Consider the following 21,888-nt stretch of genomic DNA (forward strand, 5'->3'; position numbering starts at 1 on the left):
AGGAGGAGGAGGAGGAGGAGGAGGAGGAGGAGGAGGAGGAGGAGGAATGCTGTTTTGGAGACACAACATGACCACTGCACCAAGAATTCACAGAAACTATGGTTAATTGCACAAGATCAAGTCAATAAGATCAGTCAATATTCCAACAAGAATCACTAATGGGACTCAGTGCATTACCAAAAATTAACAACAAAAAAATCAAGAGAGAGTGGCCGGGTGTGGTGGTGCACGCCTTTAATCCCAGCACTTGGGAGGCAGAGGCAGGTCAATTTCTGAGTTCGAGGCCAGCCTGGTCTACAGAGTGAGTTCCAGGACAACCAGGACTATACAGAGAAACCCTGTCTCGAAAAACCAAAAACCAAAAAAAGAAAAAAAAAAAAAAATCAAGAGAGTATGGTGTGGGGAAGAAGGTGTGTTGGGCTGGCTCATAGGGGATGGCTAATCATGAGGAAAAAGTATCCTACAAAAACCCAAAGAACTGGGCAAGAGAATCCACTCAACTGTCTCACCAGCACTGCAGGAGCTGCACATCTACAGGACTTTCCTGTGGGTTTGGGGATTCCAAACTCCAGCCCTCATTCTTATAGGGGTGGAGTTTCCACCTTCCACTGAAGGATCTCCCAGGCCTAATTTTAGAAGGATTTTTTTTTTTTTCAAACTTAGGATCTCATTAGACTTCAGCAAAATCACAGTAAAAATTAACTTCAAACAAGTAGCAAACAAACAAAGTTTCCCTAAAGGAAACCCATTGCTTTCGTAGGAGATAGTCCTTAATAATAAAGGGTTTTAAAATACCACAACCAGGACCTGGTGTGGCAGTACATGCTTGTAAATTCAGACATTCAGAAGATGAAGGTAGGAGGACTGTGAACTCCAGGCCACTAAGGGCACAGTGAGCTCCAGGAGAATCCTAGCAACAAAAACAGGCCCTGTCTCTAAATAACCACTACTTCATTCAAATATTAACAACTTAGTTTCTTACAGAAGAAAAAAAATTTCTCTTGAGAATTTTTTATATCCTCTAAGTTTATATGTAACTTTCCAATATAATGAACTTAACTGAGAGGAACACTCTAAACACTAATATTTCCTGTCATACAGGAAATATGTCTTAGGACATTTTTTAAAGGCAGAACAACAACAACAACAACAAAATGTGTACATACCTTTTTTCCAAATCTCTGATTTTCTCTCTTAATGGTTCAACAATCTGGAACAAGAATAAAATCAGTTTTAAAGCAAACAGGCCTTCTACCACTTTTGTGGTTGCGTGGCATAAGGAAGACAAATTTTAATAGGGCAAATGATCTATAGACTAACAAACAGAAAGTTCCATTACAGAACAGAATGATGTTTGAGTTTCAGAAGCACTAAATAGTATCACAAAGGAAGAGAGACTGACAGATACATAAAGCAAAACAACATAGACTAACCTCCTCAATCTTGCTTTCGATCTTTAGTTCACCATTTTCCTGGATAGACCTGTTGAGCAGAGAGCTACAGAACTGAGATCAGGTGAAAGACTCTGTGCCTTCAAGACATTATTAGCCCCAACAAATCCTACTTACAGACCCTCCACCCATCTTGCTCAAGTACTGGTCACCAACAAGACCGTATGAAGGAATCTCCTCACAGGTCTATAAATAAGTGGTTTTACCTAACAGATTACCTAAACTAACAGTTTTACCTAAACTAAATTAGCTCACCCATGTTACATCCAACAAGAAATTTTATGATGCACGTGTAGAGTATCTATAGGACTCTGTGTTTGTCTACTGGGCTTTCTCAGGGATTTAAGACAAAATGGAGGTATTCCAAGTAAAAACAGAGCACCTGTAGATGAGACCTGAGCACCCACCGCTCCAGACAGCCACCTTTGTTAGGGGACACACATTGGCACTGGGAACAGGATCAACATAGTCCCACCCACTTTACAAAACCAATTCCACAAGAGGCTGCTAGGGTGTGGGGAAGCCAGTTTGTTTCTTATGAGAAGCTTGGAAGATCTCAAAGCCAACCTGCCCATCACAAACAGCTACTGTTCCTGATACTAAGAGCTAACAAAGTGGCGCTAATGTTTCTGTAAACAGAAAACTGTTCTATGTAGCAAATCTGCTTACAGGATGAATGCTTATTACTCTTAAGCTGATTTAAGTGTTCCACATCTAGTATAGACCACACATCCCAAAATATACTGAAAACTGAAACACAGTAAGCACCAACAAGAAAATTCCACAGATCATATCAAGTGACAAGTCCAATCGGAACACAGGCTCACCAAAAGTATCTATAAAGTCACTTTCAGGCTATTTATGTATAAGGAACACAAGTAAACCCTGTGTTTAAACATGGGTCTAGCCCACACAATTTCAATTTACAAGCAAAAATATTCCAAAATATGAAGGAAAAAAAAACCTTTAAAATCTAAACACTTACTTTGGAGATAAGGAAGGCTCAACCTGTAGTTGGCTCCCTGAGGCAAAAAGGCAACCATGATTTCTCTATGACATTATCCTTCTAGAAGAGCTGTGCAAAAGACCCTATGTTCCCACTCAAACCACCCAGAATGCACTCTACATGTGAGTAGTAAAAATGAGTGTCAACTGTATATATCTACAGGAGGAGGAGGAGGAGGAGGAGGAGGAGGAGGAGGAGGAGGCAGGCAGGCAATACTGAGTGACCATCATTTCCATCTTAACCTTGCAGAGATAAACACTAAAATCTGATGTTTTCCTTGAGAACACCCACAAAAGACATGAAACACACAGATGTGTAAACAGCATAACAGCTTCATCAAAAAATACTCAATTAATTCACGATCCAACTGACACTCATTTTTACTACTCACATGTAGAGTGCATTCTGGGTGGTTTGAGTGGGAACATAGGGTCTTTTGCACAGCTCTTCTAGAAGGATAATGTCATAGAGAAATCATGGTTGCCTTTTTGCCTCAGGGAGCCAACAGCATAACAGCTTCATCAAAAAATACTCAATTAATTCACGATCCAACTAAGTTACAAATGAGTCTATAAAGCCCAACCATAATGCCCAAGCAATTAAAAACAATTACCTCATGTTAACAAAGTTGCCCCAAACAGCTGCAAGAGAAAGAAGAAAAAAATATATATGTCAGTATTTAAATCTACAATATTCAGGGATTCCAACTCAACAAATTTTAATTTTTAAATGCTATTCAAAGTTAACTGAAAAAAATTAGCATTCACAAAGACAAAAAAACATGTACTCTATTTTCAGAAAAATGAAGACTATAAAAAGTAGAAAATAAGATTTCTATCTATTCTTTTAGCTCTGGCATTTGAAATTCAAGGAAGTGCTTTGAAAAACATTTTGTCCTCAACATTCTGTTTAAGAAAGATTCATTCCTAAGCCAGGCATGGTNGCGCACGCCTTTAATCCCAGCACTTGGGAGGCAGAGGCAGGCGGATTTCTGAGTTTGAGGCCAGCCTGGTCTACAAAGTGAGTTCCAGGATAACCAGGGCTATACAGAGAAACCCTGTCTTGAAAAACTAAAAAAGAAAGATTCATTCCTTTAAAAAAGACAGGGAAGGAGGGAGGGAGGGAAGAAGGGAGGGAGGGAGGGAGGGGGCTATACAGAGAAACCCTGTCTTGAAAAACTAAAAAAGAAAGATTCATTCCTTTAAAAAAGACAGGGAAGGAGGGAGGGAGGGAGGGAGAATCGCATGGTTTAAAGACCCAGAGTTGGATCCAAGCTCTCTCTATGCATGATGTTGCTACAGCCAGAGCCCACTTCACTCAGTCCTAACCTACTTCCTTCAGCCCTCATCCTCTCTGATCATAGGCACCGGATAGGCAGATTATCAACCAGGTGCCTGAGCACAGCTGCCTCTAGTATCTGCATAGAATTAGTCCTGACCCAACAATGACATCTTACCATACATGATCTAAACATAAAAATCTAGAGAATCCCTAATTCAAAATCTGGTATCTGAAATGTGCCCAAATGCAAAACGTTGAACCTTAGCATGATGTTACTACAATCAAGAAACTTCAAACCATGAAAATTGTTTAGAATATTGTATAAAATTAGCTTCAGACTACACGTGTAAGAAACAAATGATCATTGTGTTTAGAGTCAGTTCCTTTCCTAAGACAACTTAAGAACATGCAACTATTCCTCTTAAAAAGCAAACCCTCTAGTCTGGCCCCAGTCATTTTAAATAAGGGATCACAAACAAGCACCAAAACGTCCCAAGCAAAAGAGGAAGGAGGTAGTAGGGGAAAAGACTGAACTAGCACACTCAAGTTGGAAGACAGTAAGGAATCTGAAAAATTAAAACAAGATATACTAAATGAAGCATTGCTAAAACTTCTGGGGTTTTTGGTTTTTTTTTTTGTTTTGTTTTGTTTTTTCATGCAGACATGACTGGCCTGGAACTTGCTATGTAGCACTGGCCGGCCCTAGACTCACAGATCCATTTGCCTCTGGATTAAAGGTGTGCACAACCACCCTCTACTTGAATGGTTTGTTTCTGAAACTGGGTCTTATTCTGTAGTTCAAGCCTACTAGGCCCTAGGGTAATATGCCTACCTCGAATTTGAGTGTTAAGATTATTGGTATATTGGGCTGGCGAGATGGCTCAGTGGGTAAGAGCACCCAACTGCTCTTCCGAAGGTCCGGAGTTCAAATCCCAGCAACCACATGGTGGCTCACAACCATCCGTAACAAGATCTGAGGCCCTCTTCTGGAGTGTCTGAAGACAGCTACAGTGTACTTACATATAATAAATAAATAAATCTTTAAAAAAAAAAAAGATTATTGGTATAAGCTACCATACACACCTTACTTACATTCACTTAAAAACTATCTGCAGAAAAGAATGGCACTATGGTCATTTCCAAAACTGTCCTTGAAGCTAATCCCTAACTCTGATACCACATGACAAGTGTTTCAGAGTAAGCCTACTCCCCTATGGAGGACATTCAGCAGTTCAGGAAAATGAGCAGCTATTGTAACCACTCCGTTTAATTTAGACAACTTCAATTTAGAAACTATTCAGGGGGCTAGAGAGATGGCTCAGCGGTTAAGAGCACTGACGGCTCTTCCGAAGGTTCAAATCCCATCAACCACATGGAGGCACACAACCATCCATAATGAGATCTGATGCCCTCTTCTGGGGTGTCTGAAGACAGCTACAGTGTACTTATATATAATAAATAAATAAATCTTTAAAAACTATTCAGGATAGAAACTGTACAAACAGAGGGTACCCTAAACTCATTTCAAGTATAACTGACAGAAGAACTCATTCTGTTCTGGACAGGTTAGTACCTGCCTCTAGTTCTTCTGAATGTTTAGTAAACCAAATGCCTCACCTGACCCAGTGCTTCTGGAATAGCTCTATGGTATCACTGTGTTTTTAAACAAAGGGACTGTCTCAGTCACTGTGTTATTGCCTTGAAGCAATAGAACTAACCATAACTAACACAACTCTTATAAAAGAAAGTGTTTAATTGGGGGGCTTGCTTAGCTTCAGTGGCTGAGTCAATCATCATCTTAGTGGAAAGCACCATGCTAGAGCAGTAGCTGAACTACATTTTGATCTTTAAGCAGAGAGGAGAAAGAATGGGCTTGGCATGGACTTTTGAAACATTAAAACCCATCCTCAGTGACACACTTCTAACAAGGCCACACCTTCCTAATCCTTCTAATCCTTTCAAAGAGTTCTGCTCCCCAGTAACTAAACATTCAAATATATGAGCCTATGGGGTCCATTCTTATTCAAACCACCACAGCAACTTACTGAAGAAAGCATTTAAGGGGGGGGGGCTTACAGTTTTAGAGGGTTAGTCTACAGACCATCATGGCAGGGAGCACAGCAGCGGGCAGGCATGGTGCTGAAGCAGTGGCTAGGAGTCAGGTTGTCAGTAACCTCATTCACTGGGTGGTCGAGATGGCTTGTTCCCTCCTGTGTCTAAAGACAGTCTGCCTATGTGAATTGGTTGCTTTTGATGAGGGAGGTGGGCTGGCTGTAATGCAGCTCATAAGCAGACCCATAAGCAGAGTGAGAAAAATACTAACTGGAACTGATGAGTTAAAACCTCAAAGCCCCACAAACAAAATCAAAATAATCTCATTTACCTAAATAAAAAAGTAAAACATAAAATCAAGAAGAAGATTTCATCTGAAAACTATAAAACATTGATGAAATAAATAAAAGATGCAAATAAATAAGGAAAATCCAGATATCTTGTTTTCATGAATAGGATGAATCACTATTTAGAAAGACTGCTGATTGTTAGATTTTGATTTTATGTTGTGAAATAACTGGATTCTTAGATTCATTTTAATGTTTTTTGGTAGAGTTTGGGGGACTTACTTTATGTAAGATTACACTGTCTGCAAACAGTTATTTTAAACTTCTTTTTTGACTACAAGGAGAGCAAAAGTGACTTCTGAAGCTGGGCACAGGCAGCCTGGTGCTGCCTCACCTGCTACAACAGTCAGTCTGGGGCCAGTAACCATGGAAGAAGTCTGGACAGGGAGTACATGGGCACATTGACCTCCAGTGCCGAGTGTGTCATTCCAGAGTTAGCCAAGTAGCCATGTGCTGGTGAGTCGTCCCAGTGGCTGATTTAATCTGTCCAAAGCTCCAGACATGAATTCCCGACCCACAAAGGCCAATACAATATAATGGTAGTTAAAGTGGTGAAACTGTCTGAATCAGAGTAGAGCTGGATCCATATGCACCCCCTATACTGAAACAGAAGCAAATATGAGCTGCATTACAGCCAGCCCACCTCCCTCATCAAAAGCAACCAATTCACATAGGCAGACTGTCTTTAGACACAGGAGGGAACAAGCCATCTCGACCACCCAGTGAATGAGGTTACTGACAACCTGACTCATTACTCCGCACTGCCGTGGAATATCAGCTGCTCCTGGGGAGGAGGGGCCTTGCATAGCTTCAACACCCCAATAAGGCAAAGACTGTAGGGTATAAATGTGATTAAAACCAAGGGTGAGCTCTAATGGCCCAATTAAAATCCTCCCCACCCCCAGCAGAAGAGACCATCCAATAAGTAAGAGCACGGTGAACTTCCGGTCTACCTAGACAAAAGGTTCAAGATGCTGGGTTTCATCCTTCAAATAGAGAAGGGGAGGAGATATGCAGAAACACATTAGCTTCCCTTCTCTACTTTCTACTACAGACAGAGTGGAGGTGCTAAAGGTCAGGCAACAGGAACCTCACTGAATAGGGCTGTCCACACTCTAACTGCAGCCTCCTCTATACTCACAGAGCAGTCTGTGTGTATGTGCAAATAGGTTACCTCGTGACAATGGTGACTGAAAGCTGTGACAGGTATGTTCTGTGTATTTTCTGTACAACAAAAGACTTATCAGACTTCCCTGTGTCTCTAGCCTGGCCCTGTAGGTCCCAACCTCAACCCAGCCCCTGCTGATAAGTCCTGAATCCCAGTTACAAAACCTATCAGTGGCTCATAACCCCTAGGCTTACATCATGAACTCCTACTGCTATGGTTTGAATTCCCCTTCAAAACTCATGCTGTAATTTAACTATCATTGTAATAGCAGCCTCTCTAATGGAAAGTACCTTCTGATTTCTTCCATCATACTTGCACATCCCATCCTCAAATGAGCTGTATCTCAACACAGATGGGTCTTTCTAATGGAAAGCAGGGAAAGGCTGAGGCAAGCTCATTCTGCACCATTCCTGAGTGCTAGGCTGTGCATGATCTAAGGCTGCTGATTATGTGAAACCACTGTCCTACAATCGGCACAGCCAAGTCCTGCATGACCACTGCAGGCCAATGTTCGCTCCAAACTCAGATTACTTCTCTGTTGCTGTGACAAACCACCATGGCAACTTCTAGAACTAAAGGTTTATTTGGGATTACAGGTCCAGAAGGATAAGAGTCCACTAGGTGGAGAAGAGGCAAGCATGTTATCAGGAACCGAGTACCTTCCTACATGCACCAAGTAGAGAAAGCAAGCTACAACTACCACAAGACTCTGCAGTGAAACACTTCCTCTAACAAGGTTACACCACCTAAATTTCCCAAACAGAATCTCCCAATGAAGATGAAGTATTCAAATACTACAGACTATGTGGGAGATTTCTTACTGTACAGTTAAACCCCAGAACTCCCATGTCCCCTATTCCTGAGCATCTGTAATAAGGCTCTACCACCCATTTCTCTGGCCTAGTCTCCAGGGTATCACACACTGAATACTCTCTTCAAAAAAGCCCACCAATCCTTTCTTGTCCTGCCTTTGGAGTTCCCAGATCTCAACTGACTGACAGATGTTCTTTTTGGGTCCTTCTTCTGTTCCACTGGACAGTCCTCAACTGCACAGGGAAGACAGGTCCTCATCGAAACCACCTGCATATAATGTAAATTACATTAGCAAAGAATGAACCTGGTGTGACCACTGCTTTTAAATATCAACTTCCAAAAGTCCTTCTCTGAGCAGTATGTCAATTGAGGAATTGTCTTAATTGCCTTTGACTAGTGTGGAAAGACCCACCCTAAATATGGGTGACACCTTTAGGTAGCAACCTAGGTAAAGAGATTATGGAAAAGGAAATCATTTGCCTTTTGCTCAGTTGGCCTTGACTCTTGCTACCCAACTAATTTACTTTGTAATGCTGCTGATTTCTTCTCAGATATTAGAATGAGCATTTCCTGCCTACAATGTGGGCTCTCCAGGAATCCTCCATGTTTTTGGCATCAGACTGGGATTGCTGAGGCAGCAGCCTCGAGAACTAAGCAAATACCAGGTTCTTGGTCTTCTCTGGTGTGATGCACCATTTCCAGAGTACTGATTAAGCTGATCTAATATATTCTTTTTATAAATATAGTGGGGGGGGGACCTACAAAGAACCATAATTAGTACAGATGGTAACAAGAACTTTAAAACAGCAGACCTTGGAACCCCTGAGACAAGCTTTAAGCTACAGTTCCATTGCTAATCCTGGATGCTGTAAGAACCAGTTTGCAGTAGCAGAGCTCTCATGCTGGAGCTCCACTCATGCAAAAGCTTCTTTCCATTTAAATGAGGATACAATAGGCTATACATCTACCTGAACTCTGTGCAACCAAAAGACAAATGAGTTGTGCTCTTCGTGGAAAGCTTTTCTCCATAAAGAAAGATGGCAAATCTCAGAAAAGCTGATGGTCTAACGCCATCAGAACATTAGAAGTGCTTAAAGGTTGTTCAGTGACACAGAATGCAAAGGCTACCTGGGTGACTCATGCAGGTGCCTATAGGGAAGGCAACTGGGTTGGCTAGAAGGGAAACAAACTGTACAAGTGTCCTGGGTTACCTGAATATTGACACTGTAAACTAAAACTTAATCTCTGAAGTAGTGGGGCAGTGGTGGCACATGCCTTTAATCACAGCACTTGGGAGGCAGAGGCAGGCAGATTTCTGAGTTCAAGGCCAGCCTGGTCTACCGAGTGAGTTCCAGGACAGTCAGGGCTACACAGAGAAACCCTNAAAAAAAAAAAAAAAAAAAAAAAAAGAGAGAGAATGAGAAAAGAAAAAAATTCTGTACCCAAATGAGCCTAGGGTGCTAACTCTATGTGACATAGTTGTTCCTGGAGATCAAGCTAACAATGTGCCCTGAAACTCACTAAAAAGTCACCGGAGTAGGGCAGGCAGAGTCAAGTATTCATGGAGATAGGAGTGTTGCAAGAGAAGGGGTGAGACCAAGAGTGAGGAGGAAAGGAAAGGGAAAGGGAGGGATGTGAGCAGTGGGAACAGAAGGCTGCAGGGGGAGGACTCTGAAGAGTGGAAGGAACGGCAATCATGAGGCAGAGCAAAGGCGGAAGGAATGAAGGGGAGATCTCTGGAGGAGCCAGCCATAGTAGAACACAGCAAGGTACATGAGTACAGCAGGGCAAGTATATATAGTAGATTTAATTTATCTCTTTAAAAAGCAGATTCATTTCCTCCATGCTCAGAACAGCTGAGGGTCCTGCAGACGCAGCGCACAGTGGCTAAACAGATAGCCACTGTTTGGTTAAAAGAATGTGTCTTCCATTATCCAAACTCAAGGAACTGAAGCTATGAAGAATCTGACCTAGACAAACTGACAGTAGTAGCCCACCTAGGACCACCAGTGTGCAGCTCCCTCCTCCCCTTTAACCATGTCAAAAGTCCAGTGAAGGAAGAGGCTGCTAGATCACCCACCATTAAGAACAGGTGAAAAAGAAAATACCTTCAAATTCAATTTAACCAAATCTAGTTCTCCCTGGTATCCATGGTGCTAGAGTTCCAGGACTCCTCTCAGGCATGAAAAATTCACAAATGCTTAAGGTCCCCACCCCTTATATTTGTACATAACATAACATATACTTTAAATGATCTCTAGATAACTTAATACAATGTAAATATTAAATATTATATTTATTCTTTTTGTTTAATCAGGAGAAAAATATATGTATATTCAGTACCATTTTTTAATATCTTCAATCATGGTTGGTTTGATCTCTAGTAGGAATCCACAAATATATACAGCTGACTATACCCCCTGCTCCCTCCTATACTATCTACATTCCATTAGAGCTGCCTCAAAGTTACACTTCACTCAGGATTTATAACATTAAAAGCTTACACACCTACCTCAGGACCATTGGGATGGCTGCCATAACAAAAGAATGAGCTATGGGTTGGTTCTCTATCTCAGTGGTGGGAAGAATACAATACAACTACTGTAGAAAACAAAACAAAACAAAAACCCGACAGTTCCTTAAAAAATCAAAACACAGTATGACCTAGACCAGAGAGATGTAAAAGTGCTTGCCACAAACACTCCCTGGAACCCACTTTAAAAAGGCTGGTGGGGTGGCACACAGCTGTAATCCCAGCACTGTGCAGAAGACTTGACAAAGCTCCAGGGCCAGTTAGCCTGAAGTACATGACACAGCAACAGAAACAACAAGAGGACTTTAAAACAAGCTAGAAAGAAGACTGACTCCCTAAAAGTTATCCTCTGACCTTCATACACATACCAGATTGTGCACACAATCACCATAATAAGTAGAATTGTATTAAAAGAAAAAAGAATTACAGGGAGGAGTGGGAGGTAAGCATGATCAAATACATTGCATGCGTTATGAAATTCTCAAATAATTAATAAAAAGTAATTGAAAGCTAGTATGCTCATGCAGCATCATATTCAACAGTTTAAAAGTGGAAACAACCTGAGTATTTGTGATCTGATGAATAAACAGAATATGATTAAATAAACACAGTGGAACATCACTTAGACTTAAGAAAGAAACTCTAATGCTATAACGTGGATGAACTTAAGTAAATAAGCCAGGTAAACAAACACACACACACACACACACACACACACACACACACACACAGTGTTTGAATACATGAAAAGGAAGCTCTTCCTATGATCATATTCACATGATAAAAAGCACAACTTCCTGAAGCTGGAGAGAGGGCTGGGGGAGGTATTAAATAGGTTTGCAGCATACTTTAGGGAACATAAAAATGTCCCGAGGAATGGATATAAAATCATGTGAAAACACATAGCACTGCTTAACCATATATTTAGAAGTAGTTAAAACATAGGCTGGACCAGATCCTAAAAGACAAAAACACAGCTATAGTGGTAAATTTTATGTATATTATGTAAATTTTGTAGTATATATTATCATCTTTTTAAAACAATCCTACCTAAAGGTTAAAAAATGCCATAGGAATTTTTTGGTCCCTACATGATACAACACAGTCACTGCCAGTCTAAACCAGAACAAAATATATAACTGTTGTATGCCTCAGTATCCCCATCAGTAAAATAGAGTACATCCCCAATCCAACTCCGCACTTTAAGACACCCAGGTGACCCAGTGGGCTGTCACTCCTTCTCCAGAACCCATTACTGCAGCTATAGGGGTAAAGAATACAGCGGGGTGGCTCAGAATGCCTCATTGGGGTGCAGGGAGGTACTGTACCATATGAAGAACCTGAGACAGTCACTGTGGCTTTTTAAGTAATTAAGGTGCACTGGAGTAAAGAGAACAGGGAATTAGAAATAAACTACACAATCACAAAGGAAACTAAGAGAAAGAAAAAGATCCCAACTTGGCAGAGTCTCCTTTAGAGAACCCTTTACAGTTAGTTCATGGACATCCCACAAGACCTGCCTATCACTAGCTCCGATAGGCATCTCAGGTATCAGGTTCAAACTGAGCCACCTCTATACCTATGCCTGTTGCTGCTGACATAACCTAGCTGCCTTCTCCCTTCTTTAAAACAAAAACATAAATGAGACCCCACCACCTACAGTATTTATGTCAATGAGAATAGTCAAGTTCTGTTTTCGGTTTCTGAAAATGCTATAAAAATGCTCAAAGATACTAAAAATTCCACTGCAAGATCTCAACACCCTGACAACACTGTTTTTCTTTTCTAGAACATTCAGATTCCCTTTGAAAAAAAGGCTGTTTGAAGAAGCCAAATGTTTTCGGTTGTTGTTCTATTTTACTTATTTATTTTGGTTAAAGAAACTCAAAACAGCTAAACCAGGAAGGTGAAGGTCAATAAATCTGAAAGTCAGTATGAGCAGAGCTTCAGCTACCCTTCTGACCTGCAAGTCCCTTCATGTGAAACCCACCCCAGCAAAGCCTTTGTTTCTGTGTTACTCATCAATAAAAGCCTTCAGTTCTTTAAACATACTGGCCTTTTCTGCACAATAGGTTTTAAGTATTTATTTATCCCTGGAAAACATAAAGCATAGACATTTCATTTTGTAAGGGAAATAGCAAGGATTGTCCTGAAGGACAAATGAAATCACTTTCCAAAAAGAGACAGTCCTAAATGACTGCTCTTGCCTTTCCTTGACGCTCAAGTCTACGCTCTCTCAGGTGTTCTTTAAACCACCACATTTGCAGAATATAAAGACATTTTTTAAAAGGCAAAGGTGTTTTCAGTGAGCTTATTCATCAGAGCCCTGTGACTTCACAACCAACATTCCTGGATTTGTGAGTCAGCTCAGGCAGCTGTGACCAAGTTCCACAGACTTCATGACTTATAAACAACTTAACTGTTTCATATAGGTCAGAGGCTAAGAACCATGAGGATAAATGGGCTTTTGTCTTATGAGAGTTCACAGATCATGGATAGCATGTTCTTAACATGTAGTTACAGGGTAGACTTGCAAACCAGCTCTCTGGGAAATTAATATTCATGAGACATCCAATGCTATGACCCAATCACTTCCCAGGGCTCCACTTACTCATCTGAATTCCAGACCATGGTCAGTCCACAGCTATGGCTAAAACCCTCCAGTAGGTCTACCACTACCAGCAGCACCCATAAGCAGAAACATTCAAGACAGAGTGGCCAATATGAGGTTTTTGACCAAGCCCATGTGCTACCTTTGTGGGCCCCAGAACTCAGACTCCTCACGTCCTGCCCTTGTATTGAGAATGCCCTGTTCCTCTGGTGGTCTGTTTCTCTGAGGCACTTGGCACTCTATCTTAACCAAGTTCTAAAGAATGACACGAGAAACAGGAAGCTATTGATAAACCCCTGCTTCTGATATCAAATGTGTGGACTTTTTCCACTCCAGGAAACCACTCACCAACTCTCTAAATGCTAACCTGGATTCCCAAAAAAAGAATGTATTCTGCCACCAGGACCTCACAGGCAAAGGGCTTTAGACTATGGAGCTGTTCTCATCTGAAAAACCTTTTGTGATCTGAGGCTTCCTGTACATCAGACCAACTGCAAACCAGGAGTTCCTGTGACCCCTCTCCCCCAGTGTAAGAGTAGCTACAGAACTCCAAGAGCAATCTGTTTATAATTAATAGTTTGCCTGTTTGTTTATAAAGTATATAACCAGAAAGTAAAATGAAGCGGAGCATAAGACAAGGTTAGAAGAACTGGTTAGCATCCATGCCCTCTCCAGTGCCTTCTGAGCAGCTTCACCAACCCAACCAAGAAACTCAAATCTCACTGTACCAAGCTCAGTGTCCAGCACCCTCAGGTCCAGTGAGTAGGGCTGAAACTTCTAGTTCAATGGTAGTCTTTCTTATGACCAGCATGTTTGGGGGAACTTGGGTCCCAGACTAAACCTACTCACTGGCATAAACTTGAATAGGTTAAAAGGGGACAGAAAACATTCCTGTCACTCAGAATATTCCAAGGGTTTAGCAAAACTGTGCCGAGAATCCAGAACAAAAACAAATATATCCTTGTATTCTATCACACCAAGCTTGAGACAGTCATTTACAACACAAAAGACGGCTAACACCCCAACAGAGACTCTCAACAAATGAGAGGAAAGTGTATTAAAAACTCAATGGAAAAGGCACAGCAACAGATTTCAAACATCTGAAACAAAAAAAAGTACAGATTAAAACTATGAGGAATAGCGTTAGGTAGTGTCTTAATTAGGTGTTCTATTGCTGTGAAAAGACAACATGACCAAGGCAACTTATAAAAGGAATCATTTAATTGTAGACTTGGAGTTTCAAAGGATGAACCCACAATCACTGTAGGGAGCATGACAGCAGCCAGACGAATGTAGCTGTTGTCTGAAGCAGTAGCTGTTGAGCACTTCATCTGATCCGAAAGTTAAAGAGAGAGCAAGAGACTGGGGATGGCTTGGGCTTTAGAAACCTCAAAGCCCACCCCCAGTCCAACAAGGCCACGCCTCCAACCCTTCCCCGAAACAGTTTCACCATCTATGTGGGAGCCATTCCCACCCTAACCACCAAGGTAGCAGCTAGCTAGGCCGCACTGGCATAGCAATCCCGGAAGCCAAGACAAGAAAGTTTAAGCCCCATCTCTAGGTAGAGACTTGTCCTTCTAAACTTCTCCAAATTATACATTACAAAGACACTGTTGCTTGCTTTCTTAAGAGTTAATTCAATGGGCTTGTCAATCACCTGGCCAGAAGACCACCCCTTCACCCTTCATGAAAGGTGACAACAGTAACTAACCCTTTAATGAGATGTATGTACATGTACATCCCAGAGTCCCTCCCTCCATGCAGGTGCTTATGCAACCTTACTGCTAAGCCCTCTAAGCCAGCCAGCTTGTTGGAGTTCTAACTCAAGTGTAGCCTGTTTTCTCTCTCTCTGATTTCTGGATACTGGTCAAAACTGGGGCACTCTGGGCCTTTTCATTATCTCTGAAGAATCTGCCTCTGCCTCCTCACTCTCCCTCAAGTTGTTTCATTACTAAGCCTGCCTACTTTCTTCAGTCTAACTCATAAACTGTAACTTCTTTCTCCCCCTCTTGATTTCCCGGCCCAAATCGTAATCAACTGAAGATACTGTTCACTCTTTGTCTAAAGAAACCCCACCACCACCGTGCAATTATGTACAGCCCTCCACCACTGAGCCCCCTACTTTCTTGACTTTCTTTTTTCCTCTTTTCTATTCCCCTCTTCCCAGTTGCTGTAGGGATTTGTAGCTTACTGCCCTGTTGTTTTCCTCTTTCTAATAAAATGGTCCTTGAATTGTTCTTTGAGTCTATTTTAAGTACTTTTATCAGTGAATGTAAAAGCCCACAAAAAGAAACTATCATTCCCATTTTCACACTTGCATTAAAAAAAAAAAAAATGCAAATCGTCCTTGAGGTTAGGGCAAGTCTCACAGAGCTGGTGGAAGCCTGTGCAGAAGTCTATCAGCTGCAGTAGCATTTGGAACCCTACCTTCTCTGCTAGGATACTGGTCCAGAGAAATAGAGCACTGTTCAGAGGATTACTACACATCCATAAAAAGGGGTGGCCTCCACAAGTCCTCACACATCTTTTTATTACCCTCACCCATCTTAACAAGATGGCAGAAGACATTTCTCTTGCTCTAAAGCCAACTAAAATTTGACAACAGCAGTCACCTACTGGAAACTAAAACATAGAGTAAGGGAAAAGGGAAGGACACAAAGTTCATTCTGGAAAGATAAGTGAGTGCAGAAGGATTAACTGAATTAGAAAACCACCACCTGCAAACCTCCCATATAAATAGTAAACCAGGCAGGAGAATCAGATACTTGCAGCCTCAAGAATCACCTTACAGTTATGTTTGGGACATGCACTTGTAAGTGAAGCAATGTGACAGCTAGCCCTCCAGTTCATCAGGTTTGGACCACCAACAGAAGAACCAACTCAACATTATTTGTCCCCTGATAGATATCAGTTAGCAAGCATTAATTAGGAAAACTGTTTTTGGTGCTAGACGACCACTATGCCACTGAGCTATATTCTCAGTCCATAATAGAATGCATAGCCAAATTTAATAACAACAACGAAGCAATCAGATGAACTCAAAATTGAACTGTTGTATAGGACAACTGTGGGCTTTAAATTTCAGAAATGGCAAATGTCATAAGAAACATTAGTGCACACGCGCATGAGCATGTGTGTGTGTGTGTGTGTGTGTGTGTGTGTGTGTGTAAGATCATTCCAGAAATTTATGAGACACAGCAACCAAATGAAATGCAGCACATACATCTTTACTGGATCCTATATTTAACAAATAAAAACAGACTGAGGAGATGGCTCAATGGATAAGGTGCTTACGAGCCTGGGTTTGGCTCCCCAGAACCTAAGTAGAAGAGCTGGCATGGCAGTATAAGTCTATATAATCCCAGTGCTAGGGAGGGACAAACAGGAGGATCCACAGACTTGCTGGCCAGCCAGCCTAGCACATCAGTGAGAGGCCAGTCTCAAAGACAAGATGGAGAGGAACTGAATTGCTCCATCACCTTAACCATGGCTAATTGCCAAACCAGATGACGAGAAACCCAGAGGAACAATTTAGCTTATGTTCACATCAGAACACTGTCCCAAAGGTGAGGCTCCGCATGCCTGCCTCATCCCTGGAAAGCTGTGGGCATGGCCACTATTCAAGGCCATCAAGCAGAGGGAAAGAAAGTGCTATCAGAGAAGGAGAAGTAGGCTGGAAACAGAGCCCACCAGGGGCACCAGATAGACCTTGACATTTTCCAGAAACATTAGAACTGACTTCACACTTCTCAAACAATACTAGAAGCTGGGAAGGAATAGGAAATGCTTTCAAATCCTGTTAAAAAAAAAAAAAATCTTTTCTGGAATTCTACCTGTAGATAAAGTATCAAAGTACCTGATTAGAGGCAAAGCCAAGCAGATGGGAACATTGAGGCTGGCAACCTATCCCCATCCACACTTCCTTCCGGAAGTGCCTACACAAGGATGCCCTAATACTTACAGTCTAGACAAAAACAACTGGAAAAAAAAGTACAATCAGTCCTAACACACGGAGAGAGAAAGTACATTTAAAAGGGGGCAGGAGAGATGGCCAAGAACAAAACCACACGACACGGCTCTCCAGTAGCATTCAGTCACACACACAAACACCAAATGAACAAATATACTGTGTGGACATGCGGATAGGGTGAGCAAGTGGATGGTGGATGGAAAAGAAAGCCAACACCCAATCACTTTCCAAAGAACGAAGTCATGAATTTCAGCTCCATCTGAAACAATCAAGGAGCATAAAATACATAAGTATAGTAAGACCAAAACCATAAAAGTTATGAGCCAGAAGTAGAGTGTCCATTGCTAAGTACAGGAGGATGGCAGCAGAGGAGGTGGTTGACTAACACACCTTGCAGAGATTATCTGACTACAAGCCTTGCAAAAACCCATCAGAGTTTTTTCAATTCTATCCAGGCCAAAAACCAAAAGCACTGTGGGTAAGCATTCTGAACCTGTGCCAGGTACATGGAAGGTTGCAGTGAATTTCAATTCATTCCCTTAGGGAGTTACCAGGCTCTTTCAAGGTGCACTGCCTTAAGACATGGCCTGATGCAAAGGCTAGGAAAAGAATTAAAGTGCAATGTTAAGTCAGCCTAGGGTGACATATATGAACTACCCTGGCACAGAAGTTGTATGAGAGCAAGGACAACACGTCTACTACAGCAAGAGCGAAGGCTGGGAAAAGAAGACGACGCAGACAACTTGAGCTCTGCTGGAAGAAAAAAACAGTTATAGAAAGCAGACTAAAGATGAAGGTGTTATAATTGGGAGTATTTGTATATTGTTACACAGAGGTGACATCAAAGTTCTATTATAACAGGAGGATAGGATTAATTAGTAAGGAGAAACAGAGATTAGAAAAACACAGACATATCAGAACTAGATGATAAAACTTCACTGCTAAAGACAACATGTTTTGGCTACAAGACGTAGAGAAATCAAGCTGGAAATGATATGAAATCATCCTCCCTGATAACTACATTTCTTAGTGGCAAGGGGTGTTACACAGGCTCCTAGGGGAGCTATGTCCTGGATGGTAGGTATCCTTGCAAGCAACCCTCATGCTATAATACCAACCTGCCATGTAAGATGTGTCAGTGTTGCAAGGTCACACAACTTATAGAGAGCATCCCAACCACCCTGGATTGGTCTGAAGCCTGCCCCCAAGATTGGATTCAGACCTAGCGCTATAAAACTTGGTTAAAAGGCCATGGCTCAGAAGCAGGCTCCAGGGCCAAGCCTAATACTGTGTGTGCTTCTGCTCTGCTAAGAAGGCATGTTGTCCAACTGCTTCTAAATATGTGTGCTCAGACCCACAGGTTAGTGTTGCCCTTGACCTTGGCCAGAGTAGCTTCTCTCTGCAGTTAAGAGATCTGTCACAGTGCAGACAATCAGTCGCTCCAAGTGCTCAGCTATAAACAAGTCTATCACCCCTCCCCCAACATCAGGCAATATCTTAGGGAACAGGAGGAAAGAACAAACCAAAGGGCTGAAGGGGGGGAGGAGCGCTGTGAAATACTGTCTTTAGGAAAGAACACAACCACCTCAACCATGAACTCACTGCAGCTGCAGTTACCTACGCAAGATCAAGTCAACAAGATGGGTCAACATTGAATAGGCAGTAGTGACTGAACTCAGTGGGTTACCAACAACAAAGAAGAAGGGGCTTGGGGTATCTAGATGAGAGGAAAGGGTGAGCTGGGGTGTATATGAAACATTGTTTACATGGGAATTTGTCAAATAATAAAAGGTATTTTATTTAAAGAGAAATCACAGGTGCCACCAGACTACATTTCCAGCATCCTGTTATGACCAATCAGCAGCTCTGTAACATTTTTGTGGCAAAGCAACTCAGACTTACTGCTACCTCTCATTACGAATATTGTCTCCAACCAGCCTTTAAACTCTCACAGTATACTCAGCACCCATTCTCTGAGCTGCCTGCTCTAGTCCTTGCCTGCCTGGGTAGCCTCATTGTCGTGCTGCGATCTGCTCTTCCATGCATTACTAGACTACCACTATTTGATCTTCAGTGCCAGAGGACCTCCGCAAGTGCTGCTCTTTCTGGAGCGTTCTCTCCTGTTAACCCCTACATATCCTTCATTCTCAGCTCACATCCTAGCTTCTCAGGGAATCCAACACACTTGATTTCTAACCCATCCCCTGCCACCACATCAGTTTGTAAACTTAACCTTTTTTGACATGAGTACTGGATTCATGACCTTCTCTTTCCAAGCAAATAGTTCTCAAAGCACTGTCTCCCTCCAAAGGACTTCTGGGTTGCTGAGAATCTGAAGCCACCCCAGACTACAGGGTGAAACAAACAAAATAAAAGACAAACAAACAAGAAACTACTCGCTAAACCAAGCTATTAAAAATGGAAATGATCAGGCCCCATCCCAGACCTGCCGAACAGAGAACGAAGTGTTTTAAAACCCCATTGAATGACTCTGATGCTCTCAAGAGTGTGCTGAGCCACTGGGTCTATGCTCTGTACCATCAACACAAAACCCTGATGTTTCTGCACATCATGCTGTGCCTTGCTACCACTGTCTACAACTGACAATGTTAACGACTGAGCGAAACGTGATGGTCAAATGAAAACTCTTGCTATAGCTTCATAAATTCCCTATTTATTAATTCTAAACACCTATGCCACACTTCGGTTTCCTTCCCTAAGTAAATCAGCCCTGAAACTTCTATCCAGAGACCTGACTTCTAGACCCAGATCACTGCCTTTCGGGCTGGAATGAATCTTGGCCCTCTAAGATTGAAAAAGGTGCTAATCCCTCAGGTTCTTAACTTTCTCACCCATAAAACAATATTAATATTCATATTTATCTGTATTACCCCTGGCAAGATAAGAATCATACCTTTACATACAATTAAGCACTCAGCTAACTTAGGCATTACTAATAAAACAGTAATAATTACTCAGCTGTAAGGGGTCTTTTTCTTGAATCATTATTTTCTTCAAATACAGGTCACACTTGAAGTTAATTCTTCCTTCCTTGCAGAAACCAATCAAATCTACCAAGTCACCCTGATCTAAAACTTCTCCTAGCAACCAGAAGCCTTTCTAGAGCTTCCTGGCTGCTGCTGCTGCTGCTGCTCCTCCTCCTCCTCCTCCAACAGCTGATCTGTAGCAGGCAGTCTGCAACCTACTAACCCCACCATCCCATCAGTTGAACCCACTTTCCGAAGTACCTACTCACCTGGGAATCAGACCCTGGAAACTCAATCACTTAGCAGTTTTCATTCGAGTGTTTGCCTGGGTGGGCAGGATTCAGAAGGAGCTCACTCTGAGAGCTATTTTTAGCACAATTTTTGGTACTTGGGAAAGTATTAATAGCTGTTATATCCCAGTTGCACAGCTCAAAAACAAACAAGCAAACAAAAACCCAAAAACTGGACTTCGCCTCCTCTGAGAAGCTGAGGGCCCCTCAAGATAGCCAGGCTAAGGATCTAATGACACCCGCCCCGCCCGCCCCCTGTGCTGTGCCTCCTTCCGCGACACGCTGGAGGAGTACCTGGTGGCGCGGGAGGAGAGGGGGGGAGCGGGGAGTGTGAGACAGGATATCAGAGCATGGCCACACAGGGCATCCACGGAGCATGACAACACTCAGCTGCTGAGTAATTTTCCTGCGGAGCAAACAGTCGGAGCAGGGACCCTGCCAATGGCTATAGTATTTTTATCCTACTAAACCAGCACCGTCCCCAAGGATGTCCCCGCGCCGCACTCTTCAGGTTCACTCTAACCCTAACCCTGGATGCTGTGGACAGCATAGCGGCTCAGGTCAGTACGAGCTGGCGGGCGCTGCGAGGTTGGCCGAGTCCGCAGTGTCTACAGCTCGGGGAACGTGACCACCGCGTCCCGGGCAAAGGCCCCAACACCGGCCACCGGTCCGGCGCCGGGCCTACGCGGAAGCGGGCTTGCAAGCAAAGCGGCCAGCGGCTCCACAGCACAAGTTCAGCCTCGTGGAAGCGGTGAACCAGTCCCCGGCCCTGAACAGCCCGCCGCTCGGCCGCAGCGCCCGCTCCCCGCCGCGCGGGAATGAATGGGCTCCCGCCCACCGCGCACGCACTCACAGGCGGCGTAGGCGAACAGCGCGATGCCGAGCAGAAGCTTCATCCTCCTGCGGTTGACTGAAGAGACGAGGCGCAACAGCCTCTTGCTCACCATGCCCGGGAACCGCACGGGCCCGGGGCCTGCCGCGCCGGCCAGCCGCAGCACAATGCGCGGCGGCCCGAGCCCCGCCCCCGTGCAGCAGCCCCACCCCCGCGCGCCCGGCTTCCTGCCGGCTAAACCACTGCGCTCGCGCGGCTGGGTCCGGTCCTCCGGCTCCGCCCACAGCCGCGCCACGCCCTCATCCTGCTCCCCACCCCACCCCACCCCCCCCCGGGCAAGCGCAGTGTGATGCCTGAGTTTTCAGGATGGTGTCAATCAACCAGGGAAGGGTGGGCACAGTGGGTGGCGCGGAGCGCGCAGGCGCAGCCCGGTGTGCTTGCCAGCTTTCCGCTGCTGGGGCAGCGTTGGACGCTTGGCGCGGATCTCGGAGGTTCGCCCGCAACTTGCAGGGCGCTTGCGCGTTCTTAGGCCTACGAGGCGGGCGTT

General features: G+C 43.3%; 1 protein-coding gene across 9 annotated transcripts in view; it reads right to left on the reverse strand.

Annotated features, from left to right (window-relative positions):
* Positions 1-21,587, reverse strand: part of Uxs1 (UDP-glucuronate decarboxylase 1) — a 76,003-nt gene extending 54,416 nt beyond the window's left edge. For 2 of the 9 annotated variants that reach the window (XM_029538717.1, XM_021197455.2), the window contains exons 1-4: positions 21,363-21,587; positions 3,071-3,098; positions 1,434-1,482; positions 1,167-1,210 (exon numbers count right to left, since the gene is read on the reverse strand). Coding sequence is in view for 4 of the 9 variants with exons in the window: in XM_021197453.2 (XP_021053112.1) it covers positions 1,167-1,210; positions 1,434-1,497; positions 3,071-3,098; positions 21,363-21,456 (230 nt within the window). In the remaining 5 variants the exon portion in view is untranslated. Of the gene's footprint in view, positions 1-1,166; positions 1,211-1,433; positions 1,498-3,070; positions 3,099-20,212; positions 20,402-21,362 lie in introns of those variants that run through there. The other 7 variants (XM_029538716.1, XM_029538715.1, XM_029538718.1 and 4 more) reach the window with 6 other exon arrangements.
* Between the last annotated feature and the right edge of the window lie 301 nt (positions 21,588-21,888).

This window comes from Mus pahari, chromosome 5 (genome assembly GCF_900095145.1).
Source record: "Mus pahari chromosome 5, PAHARI_EIJ_v1.1, whole genome shotgun sequence".
Taxonomy (NCBI): Eukaryota; Metazoa; Chordata; class Mammalia; order Rodentia; family Muridae; genus Mus; species Mus pahari.